Source organism: Daktulosphaira vitifoliae, unplaced genomic scaffold (assembly GCF_025091365.1).
Source record: "Daktulosphaira vitifoliae isolate Bord-2020 unplaced genomic scaffold, ASM2509136v1 Scaffold_5, whole genome shotgun sequence".
In the NCBI taxonomy this organism is placed as follows: Eukaryota; Metazoa; Arthropoda; class Insecta; order Hemiptera; family Phylloxeridae; genus Daktulosphaira; species Daktulosphaira vitifoliae.
The window spans coordinates 4,913,826-4,929,335 of NW_026099576.1; the positions used below are offsets into that span (position 1 = coordinate 4,913,826).

Consider the following 15,510-nt stretch of genomic DNA (forward strand, 5'->3'; position numbering starts at 1 on the left):
CAATATAGTTGGTATCTTGAACAAATTTCAGATTTGTAACACATCATAAAATACAAGTCTAAATTTTTCTATTCTGAATATTTTTAAAAATGAAAAAACACCCACGCTTTGACTCCAGTAAATGCTTAAAAGTTATTAATTTATTGATATTAAACGGGACATCTAGAATAGTTTATTCAAAATATTATTAATTTTAATTTTATTATTTTTAGTGTCTTATTTAATATTATTCTATAATTATATCAATAACATTTAATGATCAAAAATAAAATAAAAATAAAAATTAATTATTGAGTTTTAATAACTATTTAAAGATTAACAAAATAATTATATAAACTGTAGTTAACTCTGAAATATAAATATAAGTCGAAATTAATTAAAATAAACATTTAATGATTTTCTATCTGTATTGGTGTTGGAGGCACAGTTGCATCTATTACTTTAAATTCCAATTCTAAATTCATACAAAATTTTTTAAAACATTAATTTTATATTTTAATTAATAATTTTTTATTTTAAATACCTAGTTCAATTAGCTCCTGTGGTGTTGGTATAAATGTTTCTTCAGTCATTGGATCAAATTTAAATCCGAGTTGAAAATACTTTTCTATAATTATTGTATTAACATAATCCTTAATTTTTCTACTTATAAATTTTAGAAACACTAATTTAATACCTTGGTCACTAATAACTTCATACTCTTGAACCCATTTATTCCATAAATAATTCGTGTCATAAGTTACAAATTTACAATACAATAGAGTTTCATGATTTACATTTATTATTGTTCTTTGAGTAAATGAATGTATAATAAATAATGCCTTAGAGAATGAAGATATATCATTACGTGATAAAGTTAGTTTGTTTAATATGTCAAGAATATTTTCTATTCTCCCTAATAAAGAATTTAACAGGAAGTGAGGTTTTTTTATAGTTTGCCATGGTTTTTTATGTAATAAATCCAAAGTGTCCATGGCTCCTTTCATCAATGTTGTCATTGGAACAACTAACATGGATATTATGTTTATGAATTCTTCTGTGCAAATGCATCCATATTTTAAGTCGTTCTCTTCTTCAATTTTTTTTTGACAATTTTGTGTAACGATGATAATAACTGAAAAAAGATCATTTATAACTTTAGCGTATGTGCATCCAAGATATGCAGTTAAGGCTCTTATTTTTTGATAGCATTTATTGCGATGTGTAGGTGTTTGAATCAGATCTTCAAGATAATAATTTCTAGTCAAATAAGTTATTCTGATAATATCGTTTAAATTTTTCCATCCCGAATACATTAGTAACGTATCTATCTCATTTACTGATTTGTTTGTACCCCTTTCTTCTTTTGTACATAAAATCACATAAAAAAATACAAAACTAAACTTGTAAAGTTTTAATGAAAACATAATAAAATAATTAATAATACTTATGAAAATATAACTCGAAGAAGTGTCAGAAGACTCGATTTTATTTTTTCTTATACATCTAAATAATAAGATAAATATTTACGTTAAAACATTTGTTGTATGGCAATAAATTTGTTTGAAGTTCTTAATTTAGAATTATTTAACTAACTAAAAATTTGCTGAAAAATTCTTTATGCTAGAGAAATCTATTCGTATAAAAATTCTCAATATTAGTTTTGATTCAAAATTAAAAAGGTATTAATTTTACTAGGATAAATTTTTTTTTTTGTCTGTGAACACTTAATCTCAGCTCAAATTGAATCGATTTTGATGAACGATATGTAAAAAGATCACAAATTGTATCTAATCGAGGACATTGCCCTTAAAAATTGAAAAAATTCCCTCGTTCCCCGTTAATGGGGAATCCCTCAAAAAATTACAAATTTAAAAAATCGGTAATATTCAACATTTTTTCAATTATTTTTAATTAAAACAGCCATAACTTTTTCAAAAATTACTAAATCAATATAATTTTTTTTATAGATGCACGAAGTCTTTACCAATTACTTGATATATTTTTTAATTTTAACATCGGACAATTTCCCTATATACCGGGGAGAGGGGTGTCAAATCTAAAAAATGAACATAGAAAGTAGAACTTTTTCAATTTAACTTTTAAAAGTTTTTCGGAAATACTGAAACTTTTATATATATCTTAAATAAAAGTTTATGTGATATACTTTAATTTGAAAAAAAAAATTAACTTCTGGAAGTTTCTTCATGGTGAATATTACATTTTATATTTTTAAATTTATAATGCTATAACATTTTGAAAAAAAGGTATTGATCAGTAGAATTTTTTTTTTTAGCTTTGATGCGAAGCTGAGAAAGTATTGGTTTTACTATGTGTTTTAGCTTCGATGCGAAGCTAAGAAGGTATTGGTTTTACTAAGATGTGTTTTTTTTTTTTGTGTCTGTTACCACTTTTTCTCAGCTCTCACCGAACCGATTTCTTTCAATGATACGTCAAAAGATCACAAATTGTATCTAGTCGAAGACATTACCCTCAAAAATCGAAAAAACTTCCCTCATTCCCCGTAAATAGGGGAAACCTTCAAAAAAATTACAAATTTAAAAATCGCTAATTTTCGAAATTTTTTCAATTTTTTTTACTAAAACCAGCCGTAACTTTTTCAAAAATAAACATATTAATATAATTCTTTTTTATATAGATGCATAATATCATTACCTTTCATTTGGTATATTTTTTTCATAAATTTAACCCTTAAACTGCCCACAAGGGGGGATTTAAAATGACAACTTTTTTTACAAAAAATTAACTTTTTCAACTTAACTTTTGAAAATGTTCCGGAAGGTCTGACACTTTTATATATATCTTAAATTAAAGCTAATGTAATGTTCTTTATTATGCAAAAAAAAAAAAAATTCGGACTTTATTTTATCTACACTGTGAAAATGGCTACCAAATGCTATTTTTGTGTGAAAATTTTCGATTTTGTATTTTACATTTTTAACTTTATTATGCTATAACTTTTTGAAAAATGTATGGATCAGTACAATTTTTTCATGAGGAGTAGTATTTATATACATCTTTCATTTGACATACTNATGAGGAGTAGTATTCATATACATCTTTCATTTGACTTACTATTTTTTTAAATCGGACCATTTCCCTATATACGAGGGGGGTTCAAATCTAAAAAATGCAAGTTTTAAAAAAATACGATTTTTGTAAAAAAATTCTTTTTTATATTTTTAACTTTATAATGCTATAACTTTTTGAAAGATGTATAGATCAATATAATTTTTTTTTATAGATGCATGATGTCTTTACCTATCATTTGGTATATATTTTTTTTATATCTGACCCTTTACCTGCCCACAGGGGGGGATTTAAAATGACAACTTTTTCACAAAAAATTTACTTTTTCAACTTAAATTTTGAAAGTGTTCCGGAAAGTCTGACACTTTTATATATATCTTAAATTAAAGCTAATGTAATATACTTTATTATGCGAAAAAAAAATTTCGGACTTTATTTTATCTTCATGGTGAAAACAGACATCAAAGTTTATAAAAAAAATACGATTTTTGTAAAAAAATTCTTTTTTATATTTTTAACTTTATAATGCTATAACTTTTTGAAAGATGTATGGATCAATATAATTTTTTTTTTTTAGATGCATGATGTCTTTACCTATCATTTGGTATATATTTTTTTTATATCTGACCCTTTACCTGCCCACAGGGGGGGATTTAAAATGACCACTTTTTCACAAAAAATTTACTTTTTCAACTTAAATTTTGAAAGTGTTCCGGAAAGTCTGACACTTTTATATATATCTTAAATTAAAGCTAATGTAATCTACTTTATTATGTAAAAAAAATGCTATGACATATTGAAAAGTGTATTGATCAATATAATTTTTTTATGGGAAATACTATTTTTTAATAATCCCTTTTTCATTCGACATACTTTATCTTAATCAGGATATTAATAAGGAACTAGCAGTTTATGAAGCTTTTGGAATAATCCACCAATTTTTTAAAATTAAACACTATCTAAAGATTTGCATCGAAGCGTTTTTTTTTGATAGTGATTTTAATCACTGTCAGATATCATTATACTTGATCCAACTATACCATGGCATCACTTTGCCGCTACCCCCCTGTGCTGGGTATTTTTTTATATTTATTTAGTAATAATATAAAAATCAAAAGTGATAGAAAAAGCCTAATTGCAGATTTGAAAAGAGCGCGAAAAGTTGTTTCAGAAAAGTATAAGATAGTTTTGTATTTTATTTTATTTTAAAATACCTTACAAGGAGAGTACACTGATTTTCATAAATCTTGTATAAATATAATTGAAATAGCAAGTGAAGTTAAACTTAAAGTCGAGAAACATAGCTTTAAAATTTGAAGTAACTTTAGTTGTCATTTTTATCGTCCGGGCGATAAAAATACTCCCCTTATATGGTATTTTAAAATAAAATACAAAACCCAGAATTTCAACACAAAAATAGCATATTTCTGAATATGGTAACCATTTTTACTATAAAGAAAAGTCCAGAATCAATTATTATTTTCAAATTATATAAGCTTTATTTTAAGATACATATAAAAGTGTCAGTATTTCTGGAACACTTTTCAAAATTAAATTGAAAATGTTCTAGTTTCAATACGCATGTTTAATGTTTTGATCCCCTTATATAAAGGGAAATAGTTCGATTAAAAAAATAAGTATGTCAGAAGAAAAAGATAACTATAAAGTATTTATAAAAATATGCTATTTTTGTGTTAAAATTCTCGATTTTATATTTCTAAACATATGGGTTTGCCATAGTAATGAGCCCATCAATTTTCATAAAAGTTCCAAGAATCTAACTTATACTGAATATAAATTTAAACTTATTTTGAATATTTTACCTCGTACGTTAAAATAAACGACTTTGAATTTTTAAACTAGTTTAAATTGTTCTTTTTATCCAAATACAAAAATTAAATTAAATATTTAAATTTTTTCACCTTTTTTTTATTTTTATGAATACCGTTAAGTTACCATTATTGTAAAAATCAGACTATGGTATACCAATCAAATTAGATATGATATTAATATAAAATATATACACTAAATTATATCCAGTGGTGTCTCGCGATTTGGACGACGGGACGATCTACTAAAATTAATTATAAGATGAAAATTAATTGTATATTCTTAATTCTACATTTTTTAAAAATGTAGAATATTAAAAATGCAAATTTAAAATAGTTAAATAGTTACAATACATTTGGGGCGTGTGAACATTAATGTTGTTTTTCTCAGTAAATGTGTCGGTTACACATTCACACGCGAGCAGTGTTTGGACAACCAACAACGTCGTCCGAATAATATTCTGAAACGTATATAATAAGCGAGGCGTCCAATCGTGTGCGTGCGGGTTCAGTTGCGATCTTATGTGCGGGTTTTGGACGACCGGCAGCGTTGTCCATGCGGTAAAATATTAGTATATTACCATTTTGGGTAATTTATTTTCAGAATTGACTGTTTGTGCGCTCGTCGTTATCGGTTGCTATAATAGTATAATGATTATACTATAGTCGCTATTATTTCATTTCTATTTCCTGTTTCGACCTTTAAAATAATGATATGTGTATTGTGTTTTATTTTATTATATTTAATTTGACAATTTTTTACACCTATGACTATATTAGCGATATTATATTTAAACTCGTATCCCCACCACTAGCACGCACGAGCCGCCACTGAATGTAGAGTTGTCGAGTGGGTCACATTTTAGTGTTTCACGTTTGGGACAAGACTTTCGAGTCTATCCGTTGTAAGGCGTTTTTTTTGTATTTTTCTTAATTCTTTTAGAGGCGAAAAAGGAATCATCATTCGTTTGAATTTTATCTCATTTAGATTGAATAACTGCAATTATATTTTTTTCCATCGCCTCTTTTTTTTCGTATTATTATCAATTTATAAAAAGGAGTATGTCGTAGTATACTCGTCATCAGTGGCGTATTTAGAAATTTATAATGGGGTGGGGGGACACAAAAAATGTTCATGAATAAGGTACCACAAAACGACATTTTTTTTTTGCTCATAACTTTTGTTAACACATATTTTAGATTTTTTTAGAAAAAAAAGTCTGTTATTAGTTTTGAATCCGTTTTTACTACACCCAGAGAAAAACCTCGATCTATATAGTAAATTCATTGTTCAATTTGATAAATATATCATTACTATTGAATCAATGATATATTTATCAATATGATATTTTTTTTTCTTGTCTTGAACAATAATTATTTATAAGAATAGTTATTTTGTTCGTATTAATAAAACATTATCATAAACCCTTGATAAAATTTCTCTTTCAATTTTGATTGAGGTTTTTCTTTGGGTGTAGTGATGGGCATTTTTGAATATTTTAAACTATCGAATAACTATTCGAATTGTTTTTATACAACCGAATAGTGTGTTTTTAGCATTAACTATCGAATATTTTTACTATTCGAATAGTTTTTGAATGACTATCGAATAGTTTGATATTACCCATCACTAGATTTTACTAATAAAAATATTTATATTTATACAGGTGTATCTCTACGTAATAAACACTTCAAAAATAGGCGATAACATTAACGGGACAACTGTGCAAGCTTCAAATTTTGCTCCACAAGACAACTATATTGACTAACATTTCATAAACCCATGTTATTATCGATAACCAAAAAATAATTTTTTCTAATGATATTTTACATTATTACATTGCTTGATAAAATACCCACATGACTCAGTCAATGGGGGAGGCATATGCCTTTGTGCCCCTCTAATTACCCCACTGCTCGTCACTATCATAAAATGAAATAACACTAGGCTATTCTATTTATGTCCACAATAATGGTCTTTTACTTAACTTTTCGTTTAAAATAGTTAATACTTCTATTTATACAGGGTGATCGAAATCTGGTAAGACACTTATATTCTCAGAAACTATTGATTATTTAAAATTTTTGTAAAAAGAAAAATTACTAAGTTTATAAAACTCTACAATAATATGCAGTTAAATAAATTTTTTTTTATCCCTTCAAGGATAAAAATGTTTATTTATAATTTTTTTTAATGGGAACCACTATTTTTGATTTGATATATGATAGAAAAAAAATTACAAACAATTTTGTTTTTATAATTTTTTTTATCCGAACAACCGTTTACGTTTTATAATTGTTTAAAGATTTTGACTTCCAGAAAAAATATTGTCATTTAATACGTTTAATAATACCGGTGGCAGTGCAACTAGTTTTTTTGTTAAATCCTTTAGTCTTACACAACCATATACTTAGCTATTAATAATACACCGAAAACCCGGTTTGAATCTATTATTGTTATCACTCATTTAGTGCGTAGTAAATTTTTATAGCTAATTTACCTGTCATAACTTGATCAATAAAATTTGGTTTATGCAACAGCAAATAAAAATAATGACTTCTATATTTAATACAATAAAATGACAATAGAAATTTAGCCTAAAATCACTTAACTTTACCAAGCTGTAACGGACGAGCGGTTAATCGGATAAAAAAAACTATAAGAACAAAATTGTTTGTAATTTTTTTGTCTATCATATTATAAAGTTAAAAATAATGGTGCCCATTTAAGAAACTTATTAATAAGGGTTTTTATCCTTGAAGGGACGAAAAAAATAATGGTTTGACTACATATTATTGTAGAGTTTTTTGAACTTGATATTTTTTCTCTATAATAAAATTAAAAATTCTCAATATTTTTTGAGAAAATGAGTGTCTTACCAGATTTCAATTACTCTGTATATTATATTTACATTCTTAGAAGAACGTAATTCTTCTCAAACAAAACATTTAAATAAACATTTTAGAGAAATATTCAACAAACGCCTACTGCTTAGTTATATTGTAATACACACAATTCAGTCATAAATCAATTAATAGTCACTTTTAAAATCACTATTTCCTAGAAAAAATCTATAAATTATACTTGTCATCTTTATTATTTTAATTTTAATAATTAAACACATTGTATCAACCCTAAATTTAAGTGTAAAAAATTATGTTAATGTTATATAAAATGTCAAAATCATTATTAAAGCTTATAATATAAGCTTTACCATGAAAAAAAAAAACCCCAATATACATTTTCTATTTGGTAAAAATGGCTACCGTATTCAAAAATATGCTATTTTTGTGTTAAAATTCTAGGTTTTGTATTTTATTTTATTTTAAAATATTTTACAAGGGGAATACATTGACTTTCATGAATATTATATATTTTAATTGACATGGTGTTAAATTCATAAGACTTAAGAATTTAAACTTTTTTGCTTTTTTAAAGTCGAAAAAGTTACTTTAAAATTTGAATTAGCTTAAATTGCTAATTTTATCACTCAACAAAAGTGACGATCAGTTACCAAATCGGTAACACTTGTGTCCTTTACGCTTAAAGTACGAGAATCAATTCCGTCTGTGACAATTCATATTTTATATTTTTTTTGTGTTAGAAAAAATGTGTAAAAATCATTTGATTTTTATCTCATTTAGATTCAATAACTTCGATAATTATTGAGGATCCCATCACTGTAGTCTCTTCTCGTGAGAAGAAATTTCTTCTTCATGTTAATATTGTTTTATTATGTGGTTTTATTTGTGGTTGCGATTTATTTTCACAACCCTCAATTAACCTACTTTTTTCAACGATACGTCAAATGTTTACAATTCGTATTTATTTGAAGATATTACTTTCAAAAATTGAAAAAAATTCCTTAATCAAATAAAAAGTAGCTTAACCATTTTTATTCATACAAACTATGAAAATCATTAATTTCTAATAATTTTAAAGTATAAATTGTCGAATTTGATTTGATATGAAAAAAATATTCAACTACAAAAGTAAATAATTTTACTTTGTAATTAATTAATTTTTTAACTCTATAAGTGTGTGCTAATATTTGTGTGTGTACTAATCTATAATATTTCACATTTTTTTGTAATATTTTGCTATATCTATCATAAATCTAAAAAAAAAATGATATTTAGTTTCATCGGAATTTAATAATGGATTTTTACAATTATAATAGTATTTTATAATACGCTCAATTTAGTAGTTCTTTTTAACAACTTTTTTTTTTTTGGTTTTTTAATTAATGCAAATTATTAAAATTAATTCAGTTCTGCATATTTCTATTGTAAAATCATTTTAAACACCAAAAGTTAATTAGAAATGATTACTATGACTTCTATTTAAGTGATCTATTACGATAAAAATGCAAAAAAATCGAGCTTTACTAATAAATTTACTGTAAATAGTAATTATAAAATTTTCTGAGTGCATATTAATCTTAACAATACTATTTTTTTCTATTTAATGATGTCAATTTCAAACTTGTAAGTTGTGCTTAAAGTTATGGTAATAAATACCAATAATAATAACACCAAAAGATACTAGGAAATGATTACTATTATTTCTATTTAAATTATCTATTACGATAAAAATGCAAAAAATATTGAGCTTTTCTGATAAATTATCTATAAATAGTAATTATAAAAGTTTCTGAGTTTATAATAATCTTAACGATACAATATTTTTAATTCTCATAAAATTTCCTATTTAATTAATGACTATTTCAAACTTGCAAATTGAGCTAAAAGTTATGGTAATAACTAAATTTTTTTTTACTATAAATATATATATATATATATAATATATAAACGACTTAATTCTGAAAATGTATTATACAGTAGGTATAGCCTTGTTTGTGGGCGGACAATGCACAGGGAAAAGATTTTTTTGATAAATCCAAACTTACACTTCTACCATAGAAGTAACAAAATATAGAACTACTATATATTTTTTTAAAAATTCTTTCGTGATCATTACAGTATAAATGATGAATATCAATTTCTTACTAAATTTGTATTAAAGTGTTTTTTATTTTAGTGATTATCGTCAGATATCATCTTTAATTGTTTCAACTATACATGTTCTCACTGTGCTGTTTTTTTTAGATTATTTTCCTTGCATATAATTCACGTAGAAGTTAATTAATTAATTTAATAATTACTACGATGAATTAAAATAAACTAACCATCATATAATCTAAATAATTTTAGTTAAGTTATGGGTTTTCTTGTTTTGTATCAATAATTGAGCAGCGATGATAAGCTAAAATATTTACTCTCTGTAAGTGTACAAAGAACTTATTTTACTCTAATAAAATTAATTCAATTAAATAACTTTTATTGACTATATTTTTTTCTTTTAAATAATATATAAATTAACAGTTTTGAGAAATTACCCATAGTAATATGGGTTACTGATACTCACAATATAAGTAATATTAATATTCACAATTAAGATATACATAATTATCATGTATATTAAAATTTAGAACGTTCTTCCATTTATGTTATACAGATAACATAAACAATTTTACTTTAAAGTCGATGTTTTTGTAATCTTATTGTTTACTAATTTTGTCTATGTAATTTATAAATGATTTTATAACACCGAAATCATTCGTTTTCGTATTTAGCACAATACTGTTAATAAACATTCTTGCATTGAGTAAACTGTAATGTTCGACGGTTTTAACTTCTGAGGGATTGTGTGGTGGTTTATCTGACTCGTTAGGAAGTTCTTCACCGAACAAAAACATTGGCTCTATAGCAAAACAATCCAAAGGTTTACAAATATCTGTTAGAATTGTTTTTAATTCGGTTTCTAGTTTCAAGTAATACTCTTGGTAATAATTTAAAAACTCGAACTCGTCGACTAATTTGTTTGTATTTTTTGGAATAAAGTTAATAAAATTTGTTATACTTGATTTAATTTTTTTAATATCAGAATCATTTTCTATACATGTAAGCTGTGAAAAGTTATACAATATCGGTAACCATTCTTTTGCAAGATGTTCTACGATATTGACATTTTGGTATTGAAGGTACAAGAAATGTTTCCAAGTCAACCTTAACATAATGACTTTAAAGAAGTTAAAGTACACTACATACAATTTTTTTATATTTTTAAAATTTCCTCCTGACCAGTCAAGTAAGGTAGCCCTTTTAAACAATTTTTTAATTAATTTTTCCGTTTTATCGTTCCAATTAACTTGTACATAGTAAGCACTTTTAAAAAAATGTATTCCACTTAGGTTTGTTGCAACGTATTTCATAAGTATGTTGTTTTTCGTAAATTTTTCGATATTTTCTCGATACAACAATTCAGGTCTATTTCTTTCATTTATAAATTCTTGCATATTGTCTATATTCTCATTCATTTTTGATTCTAAATATCTCATTGCTTCATTAGTTTTATATTCAAACTCTGTTATATCAGTATTGAATAAATTATGCTTATCACAGTTGGTGACATCTTGTTGCAAAATTGGCATAATATAATCATGAGTTCCTACAATAATTTCGTACCGCCTACTATTTTTATTTATTTCTAGGTTTTTGTTTGAATTAGGTATAGTTAAATATTTATATATGCCACTTGAATACATATTTAATAACCACAAGGATCCAATACTTTTTTTATCTTTATCATACAAAGTACTTATTTGTTTTTTGATGATATAGGCATACTTACTTATGTGTACTAATGTAGTTATTAACTCTTGTTTTTTGTTTTTCAACATAATTTGAGTTATTTTCATATGAGTTAAAGCACTAAATAAGTAAGAGCATTTTTGATAGTTAATTTCTTCAGTTGAACTTAAATCAACTGAATCTATTGTTATGAGATATCTTAGAGAACAAAAAACTTGTAAGCATATCTTAATGATAACAGAGCTTTTAAAATTTAACATTTTTTTTTATGTATACAAATATTTCACATTACATATTTAGCTAAATGTAGTCTTATGAATATATATAAAAAAAACAATGCAATATATATATATATATATATATGTTTAGTTTTTTATTAGCAAATATTGAATGTGTCTACTCTTTACCTTAAAATGAACTAATAAATAACTATAAGGTGTGTTCAGCAACATAATTTAAAATTTTTAATAACGCACAATTTGATTTTGATTATTCTAATTTATTATTTTGACACGTCAATAATAAAGTATTTTAATCTAAAAAAAAATTAGTATAGATATATTATTTAGTAATATTTGATTGCTTCACTTTTATTAAGAAATTTATAAATTGATGAAGAAATGCTACAAAGTTTATAAAACATATTTTTTTATAATTTTTATTGTTAATACAAAGCTATTATATGCTGTTGCTCTAATTAATTAGAAAATATCTAAACAATGCTCTAGACTTTATTCTATATACATGAAAGAATAAGACTTGATTGGTCTAGTTATATAGCTTAAAATTCAATGTCTATCTTTAAAGTGTGACTATTAATAATAATAAAAAAAAAAATGTATACTTTGAAAATTAATTGAATGTATTTAAGTAAATTTAAAGGATTATTCTAAATATAATAACTGTTGATATTAAATAAAATGGCTTTATACTAAACTTTCAAATCCTCTTAATCTTCTTCACATCATTTATCCTTATATATATATATATATGTATACAGGTTGAGTTTTTTATAATAACCCACTCAAATATATACAGAATAAAATTAATTTAAACATTTTTTTTTTTTGACTATCTTTAGTTACACATTATTTTTGAATTATAAACTATGTAATACTTTTTAAGTTCATCCCCTATGCCTTTTAAGGGTGTCAACTTTGTTTTTTAAATGGGAGCATAGACTTTTAATTCAATAAAATGTTTAATTTTTTAATTAATAGTAAATAACAATAGAATTTTTAGCATAACTTAATTTGTTTATTAAATATGAACAATTACAGTTTCAAATTTTTGAGTTAATATACACGTGTAATACAAAAGGTTACTGGTAGCTAATTAGTTTTTTATGACGTCGATATTCGTAGATATGCAGAATTTATTATTGATGGTAGTAAGACATATTGTTGTGAGTTTATAAATACATTAACTGTCAATACAGAATGCATATCTATTGATAGTCATAATTGACAATAAACACTCCATGACTGTGATAGCGACGTCATAAAAACCAATTAGATACCTGTATTTGTATTCCATTGTGTATTATACGTATATTAATTCAAAAATTCAAAAGCCCACTAAACATTGTGTAGCATTTTTTTACATTAACTTTGGATATCAATTTTCTATTTTTATTTATTTTGTTATGTTTATTAAAAATTTAATTAAACATATTTAATATAATTTAATAATTTATATATTAAGTTAAAACTGTTAATCATAGATTTTTTTTTCCGTCTAAGATTAGGTACGAAATCCATGATCCTCCGGTTTTGCCTTTGGCTTACTTTGGCTAATGGTTGACCCTTCTTGTTGTTAACAACTGAAAAAAAAATATTTATAACTTTTGCGTATGTACATTCAAAATATAAAGCCAAGGCTCTTATTTTTTTATCACATTTATTGAGATGTGTTGGTGTTTCAATAACTCTTTGAAGATAATGATTTCTATTGTAATAATTTATACAGATCAAATCATTTTAATTTTTCCATCCCCAATACATTAGTAGTGTATAATTGATCTCTTGATATTATTATATACTTTTCTACTTTTGTTCACAAAATCAAATAAAATAATAAAAAACTAAACTTGTAAAATTTTAATGAAAACATAATAAAATAATTAATAATACTTGTGAAAATATAACTCGATGAAAGGTTAGAAGACTCATTTTAATATTGTCTGACATGTATAAATAATAAGATAAATATTTACGTTAAATATTTGTTGTACAGTAATTAATTTCTTTAAAGTTTTTACTTATAGTTATTCAACTAACTAATAATTTGCTGATAAAATTTTCATGCTAGAAAAATTTATTTGTAAAATACCTTCAATATTTTTAAAATGATTACTATGTACTATTATATGTGATTTTAATAAATATTTTATTTAACTTGCTCCTTTTTGTTATATATTATTTTTTTAGATTTCCAACGTTTAGGGANGATTTTAATAAATATTTTATTTAACTTGCCCCTTTTTGTTATATATTACTTTTTTAGATCTCCAACGTTTAGGGACCTGTTCAAGGTACTCTTCCGGTTTTTCTTATTTTTTATTTATTATTGGTTATCAATTGTAATAAACAAAAAAAACGGTAGCACAGTGGGGTCGTGGCATAGTTGGGTCCAGTATAGATGATATCTGACAGTCATTAAAATCACTATCATAAAAAACGCTTCGATGCAAATCTGTAGATAGTGTTTAATTTAAAAAAAAATTTTGTTAAAATAGTATATTTTTGAATATAGTAGCCATTTGCGCATAGAAGATAGGTCGTCGGGACAAATTTTTTTTTTTCATTTTGTAGTACATAAAAAAAGCTTTAATTTGNGCGTAGTGTAAAAAAAATGGGCAGCAATAGAAAGTAAAAGTGGCTATAGATACCGGGCAGTGACTACAATAAAATGAAATAGAAAGGGATCTCGGGGTATGTATGCTTGCGTAAAGACGTCTAATGTATGAATAAGATGGAATTACAAAGAAGGGTCACTACCTAGCTCATGCACAGAAACGCGTATACTAATTTCCGGCGAGTCACAAGTATCGTATTTTTTTATAAAAATATTTTAGTTTATTCTCAATGACCTATCTTGTTCTAATTGTTTATTATTAAAAATTCTTCAGTAAAGGATCTATTATAGACTTATTATATAAACAAANAGGGAAATATCTAAGGTTTCAATACAAAAAAATATTATTTTTATTTGTTCATTTTTGAAAAAGTTATGGAAGTTTTAAGTACAAAAAACATCCCGATAAAAGGTAATTTTTATCACATACATTACATTTTTTTTTAATTATCGACAGCCATTTGCGTATAGAAGATAGGTCGTCGGGACAAATTTTTGTTTTTAATTTGATAGTATATAACATAACCTTTAATTTGATATATGTTTAAAGGACGCAGTATTTCTGGAACATTTCCAAAAGTTCAGTTGAAAACGATCTATGTTTTTTACAATATTTCAAGTTTTGAACGCCCCCTATATAAGAGGAAATTGTCCAATTTTAATAAAAAGTATGTCAAATCAAAGATAAACTTATAATGTATTTAGGAAAAAAAAATTGTGCTGATATATACATTTTTCAAAAAGTTATAGCATTTTTAAGTTGAAAATTCAAAATCGAAAATTTTAACACAAAAATAGTGTTTTTTTTAACTACGGCAGCCGTTTAAATGTAGAAGAAAAAGTGTCGGGACAAATTTTTTTTTTTCATTTTATAGTACATAAAATAAGCTTTAATTTGATATATGTTTAAAGGACGCAGTATTTCCGGAACATTTTCAAAAATTAAGTTGAAAAAGTTAATTTTTGTAAAAAAGTTATTATTTTTAATTCCCCCCAATGAGCAGGTTAAGTGATAGATTTTCAAAAAAATGATATCAAATGAAAAGTAGATATCTAAGGTTTTAGTATAAAAAAAAATTATGTTGATTTGTTGATTTTTCAAAAATTTGTGGAAGTTTTAAGAAAAAAAAGTGAAAAAATT

General features: G+C 24.6%; 1 protein-coding gene and 1 long non-coding RNA gene across 3 annotated transcripts; one reads left to right on the top strand and one right to left on the bottom strand.

The window, feature by feature from the left end:
- Positions 1 to 219: 219 nt before the first annotated feature.
- On the bottom strand, positions 220 to 1,439 carry LOC126908473 (uncharacterized). 2 transcript variants are annotated; one of them, XM_050690601.1, is made up of 3 exons: positions 677 to 1,439; positions 524 to 607; positions 220 to 454 (listed from the first exon to the last, which is right to left on the bottom strand). In XM_050690601.1, the coding sequence occupies exons 1-3, from the start codon at positions 1,404 to 1,406 to the stop codon at positions 390 to 392; spliced, it is 879 nt and encodes a 292-aa protein (XP_050546558.1). In that variant the 5' UTR covers positions 1,407 to 1,439; the 3' UTR covers positions 220 to 389. The 2 variants fall into 2 exon arrangements, with proteins under 2 accessions (XP_050546558.1, XP_050546557.1); XM_050690600.1 differs by having other exon boundaries at positions 524 to 1,439.
- A 261-nt stretch (positions 1,440 to 1,700) lies between these two features.
- LOC126908488 (uncharacterized) lies at positions 1,701 to 7,911 on the top strand. Its single transcript, XR_007704774.1, has 4 exons — positions 1,701 to 1,861; positions 1,950 to 2,189; positions 2,276 to 2,342; positions 6,527 to 7,911. It is a non-coding gene; the product is annotated as an uncharacterized LOC126908488 (long non-coding RNA).
- Positions 7,912 to 15,510: the final 7,599 nt, after the last annotated feature.

Coding starts and splice junctions, on each gene's coding strand:
- LOC126908473 (XM_050690600.1), bottom strand. CDS start 1,406: ATGTTTTCATTAAAACTTTACAAGTTTAGTTTTGTATTTTTTTATGTG. Junction 455..523: donor ACAGGAGCTAATTGAACTAG/GTATTTAAAATA, acceptor GTATGAATTTAG/AATTGGAATTTAAAGTAATA.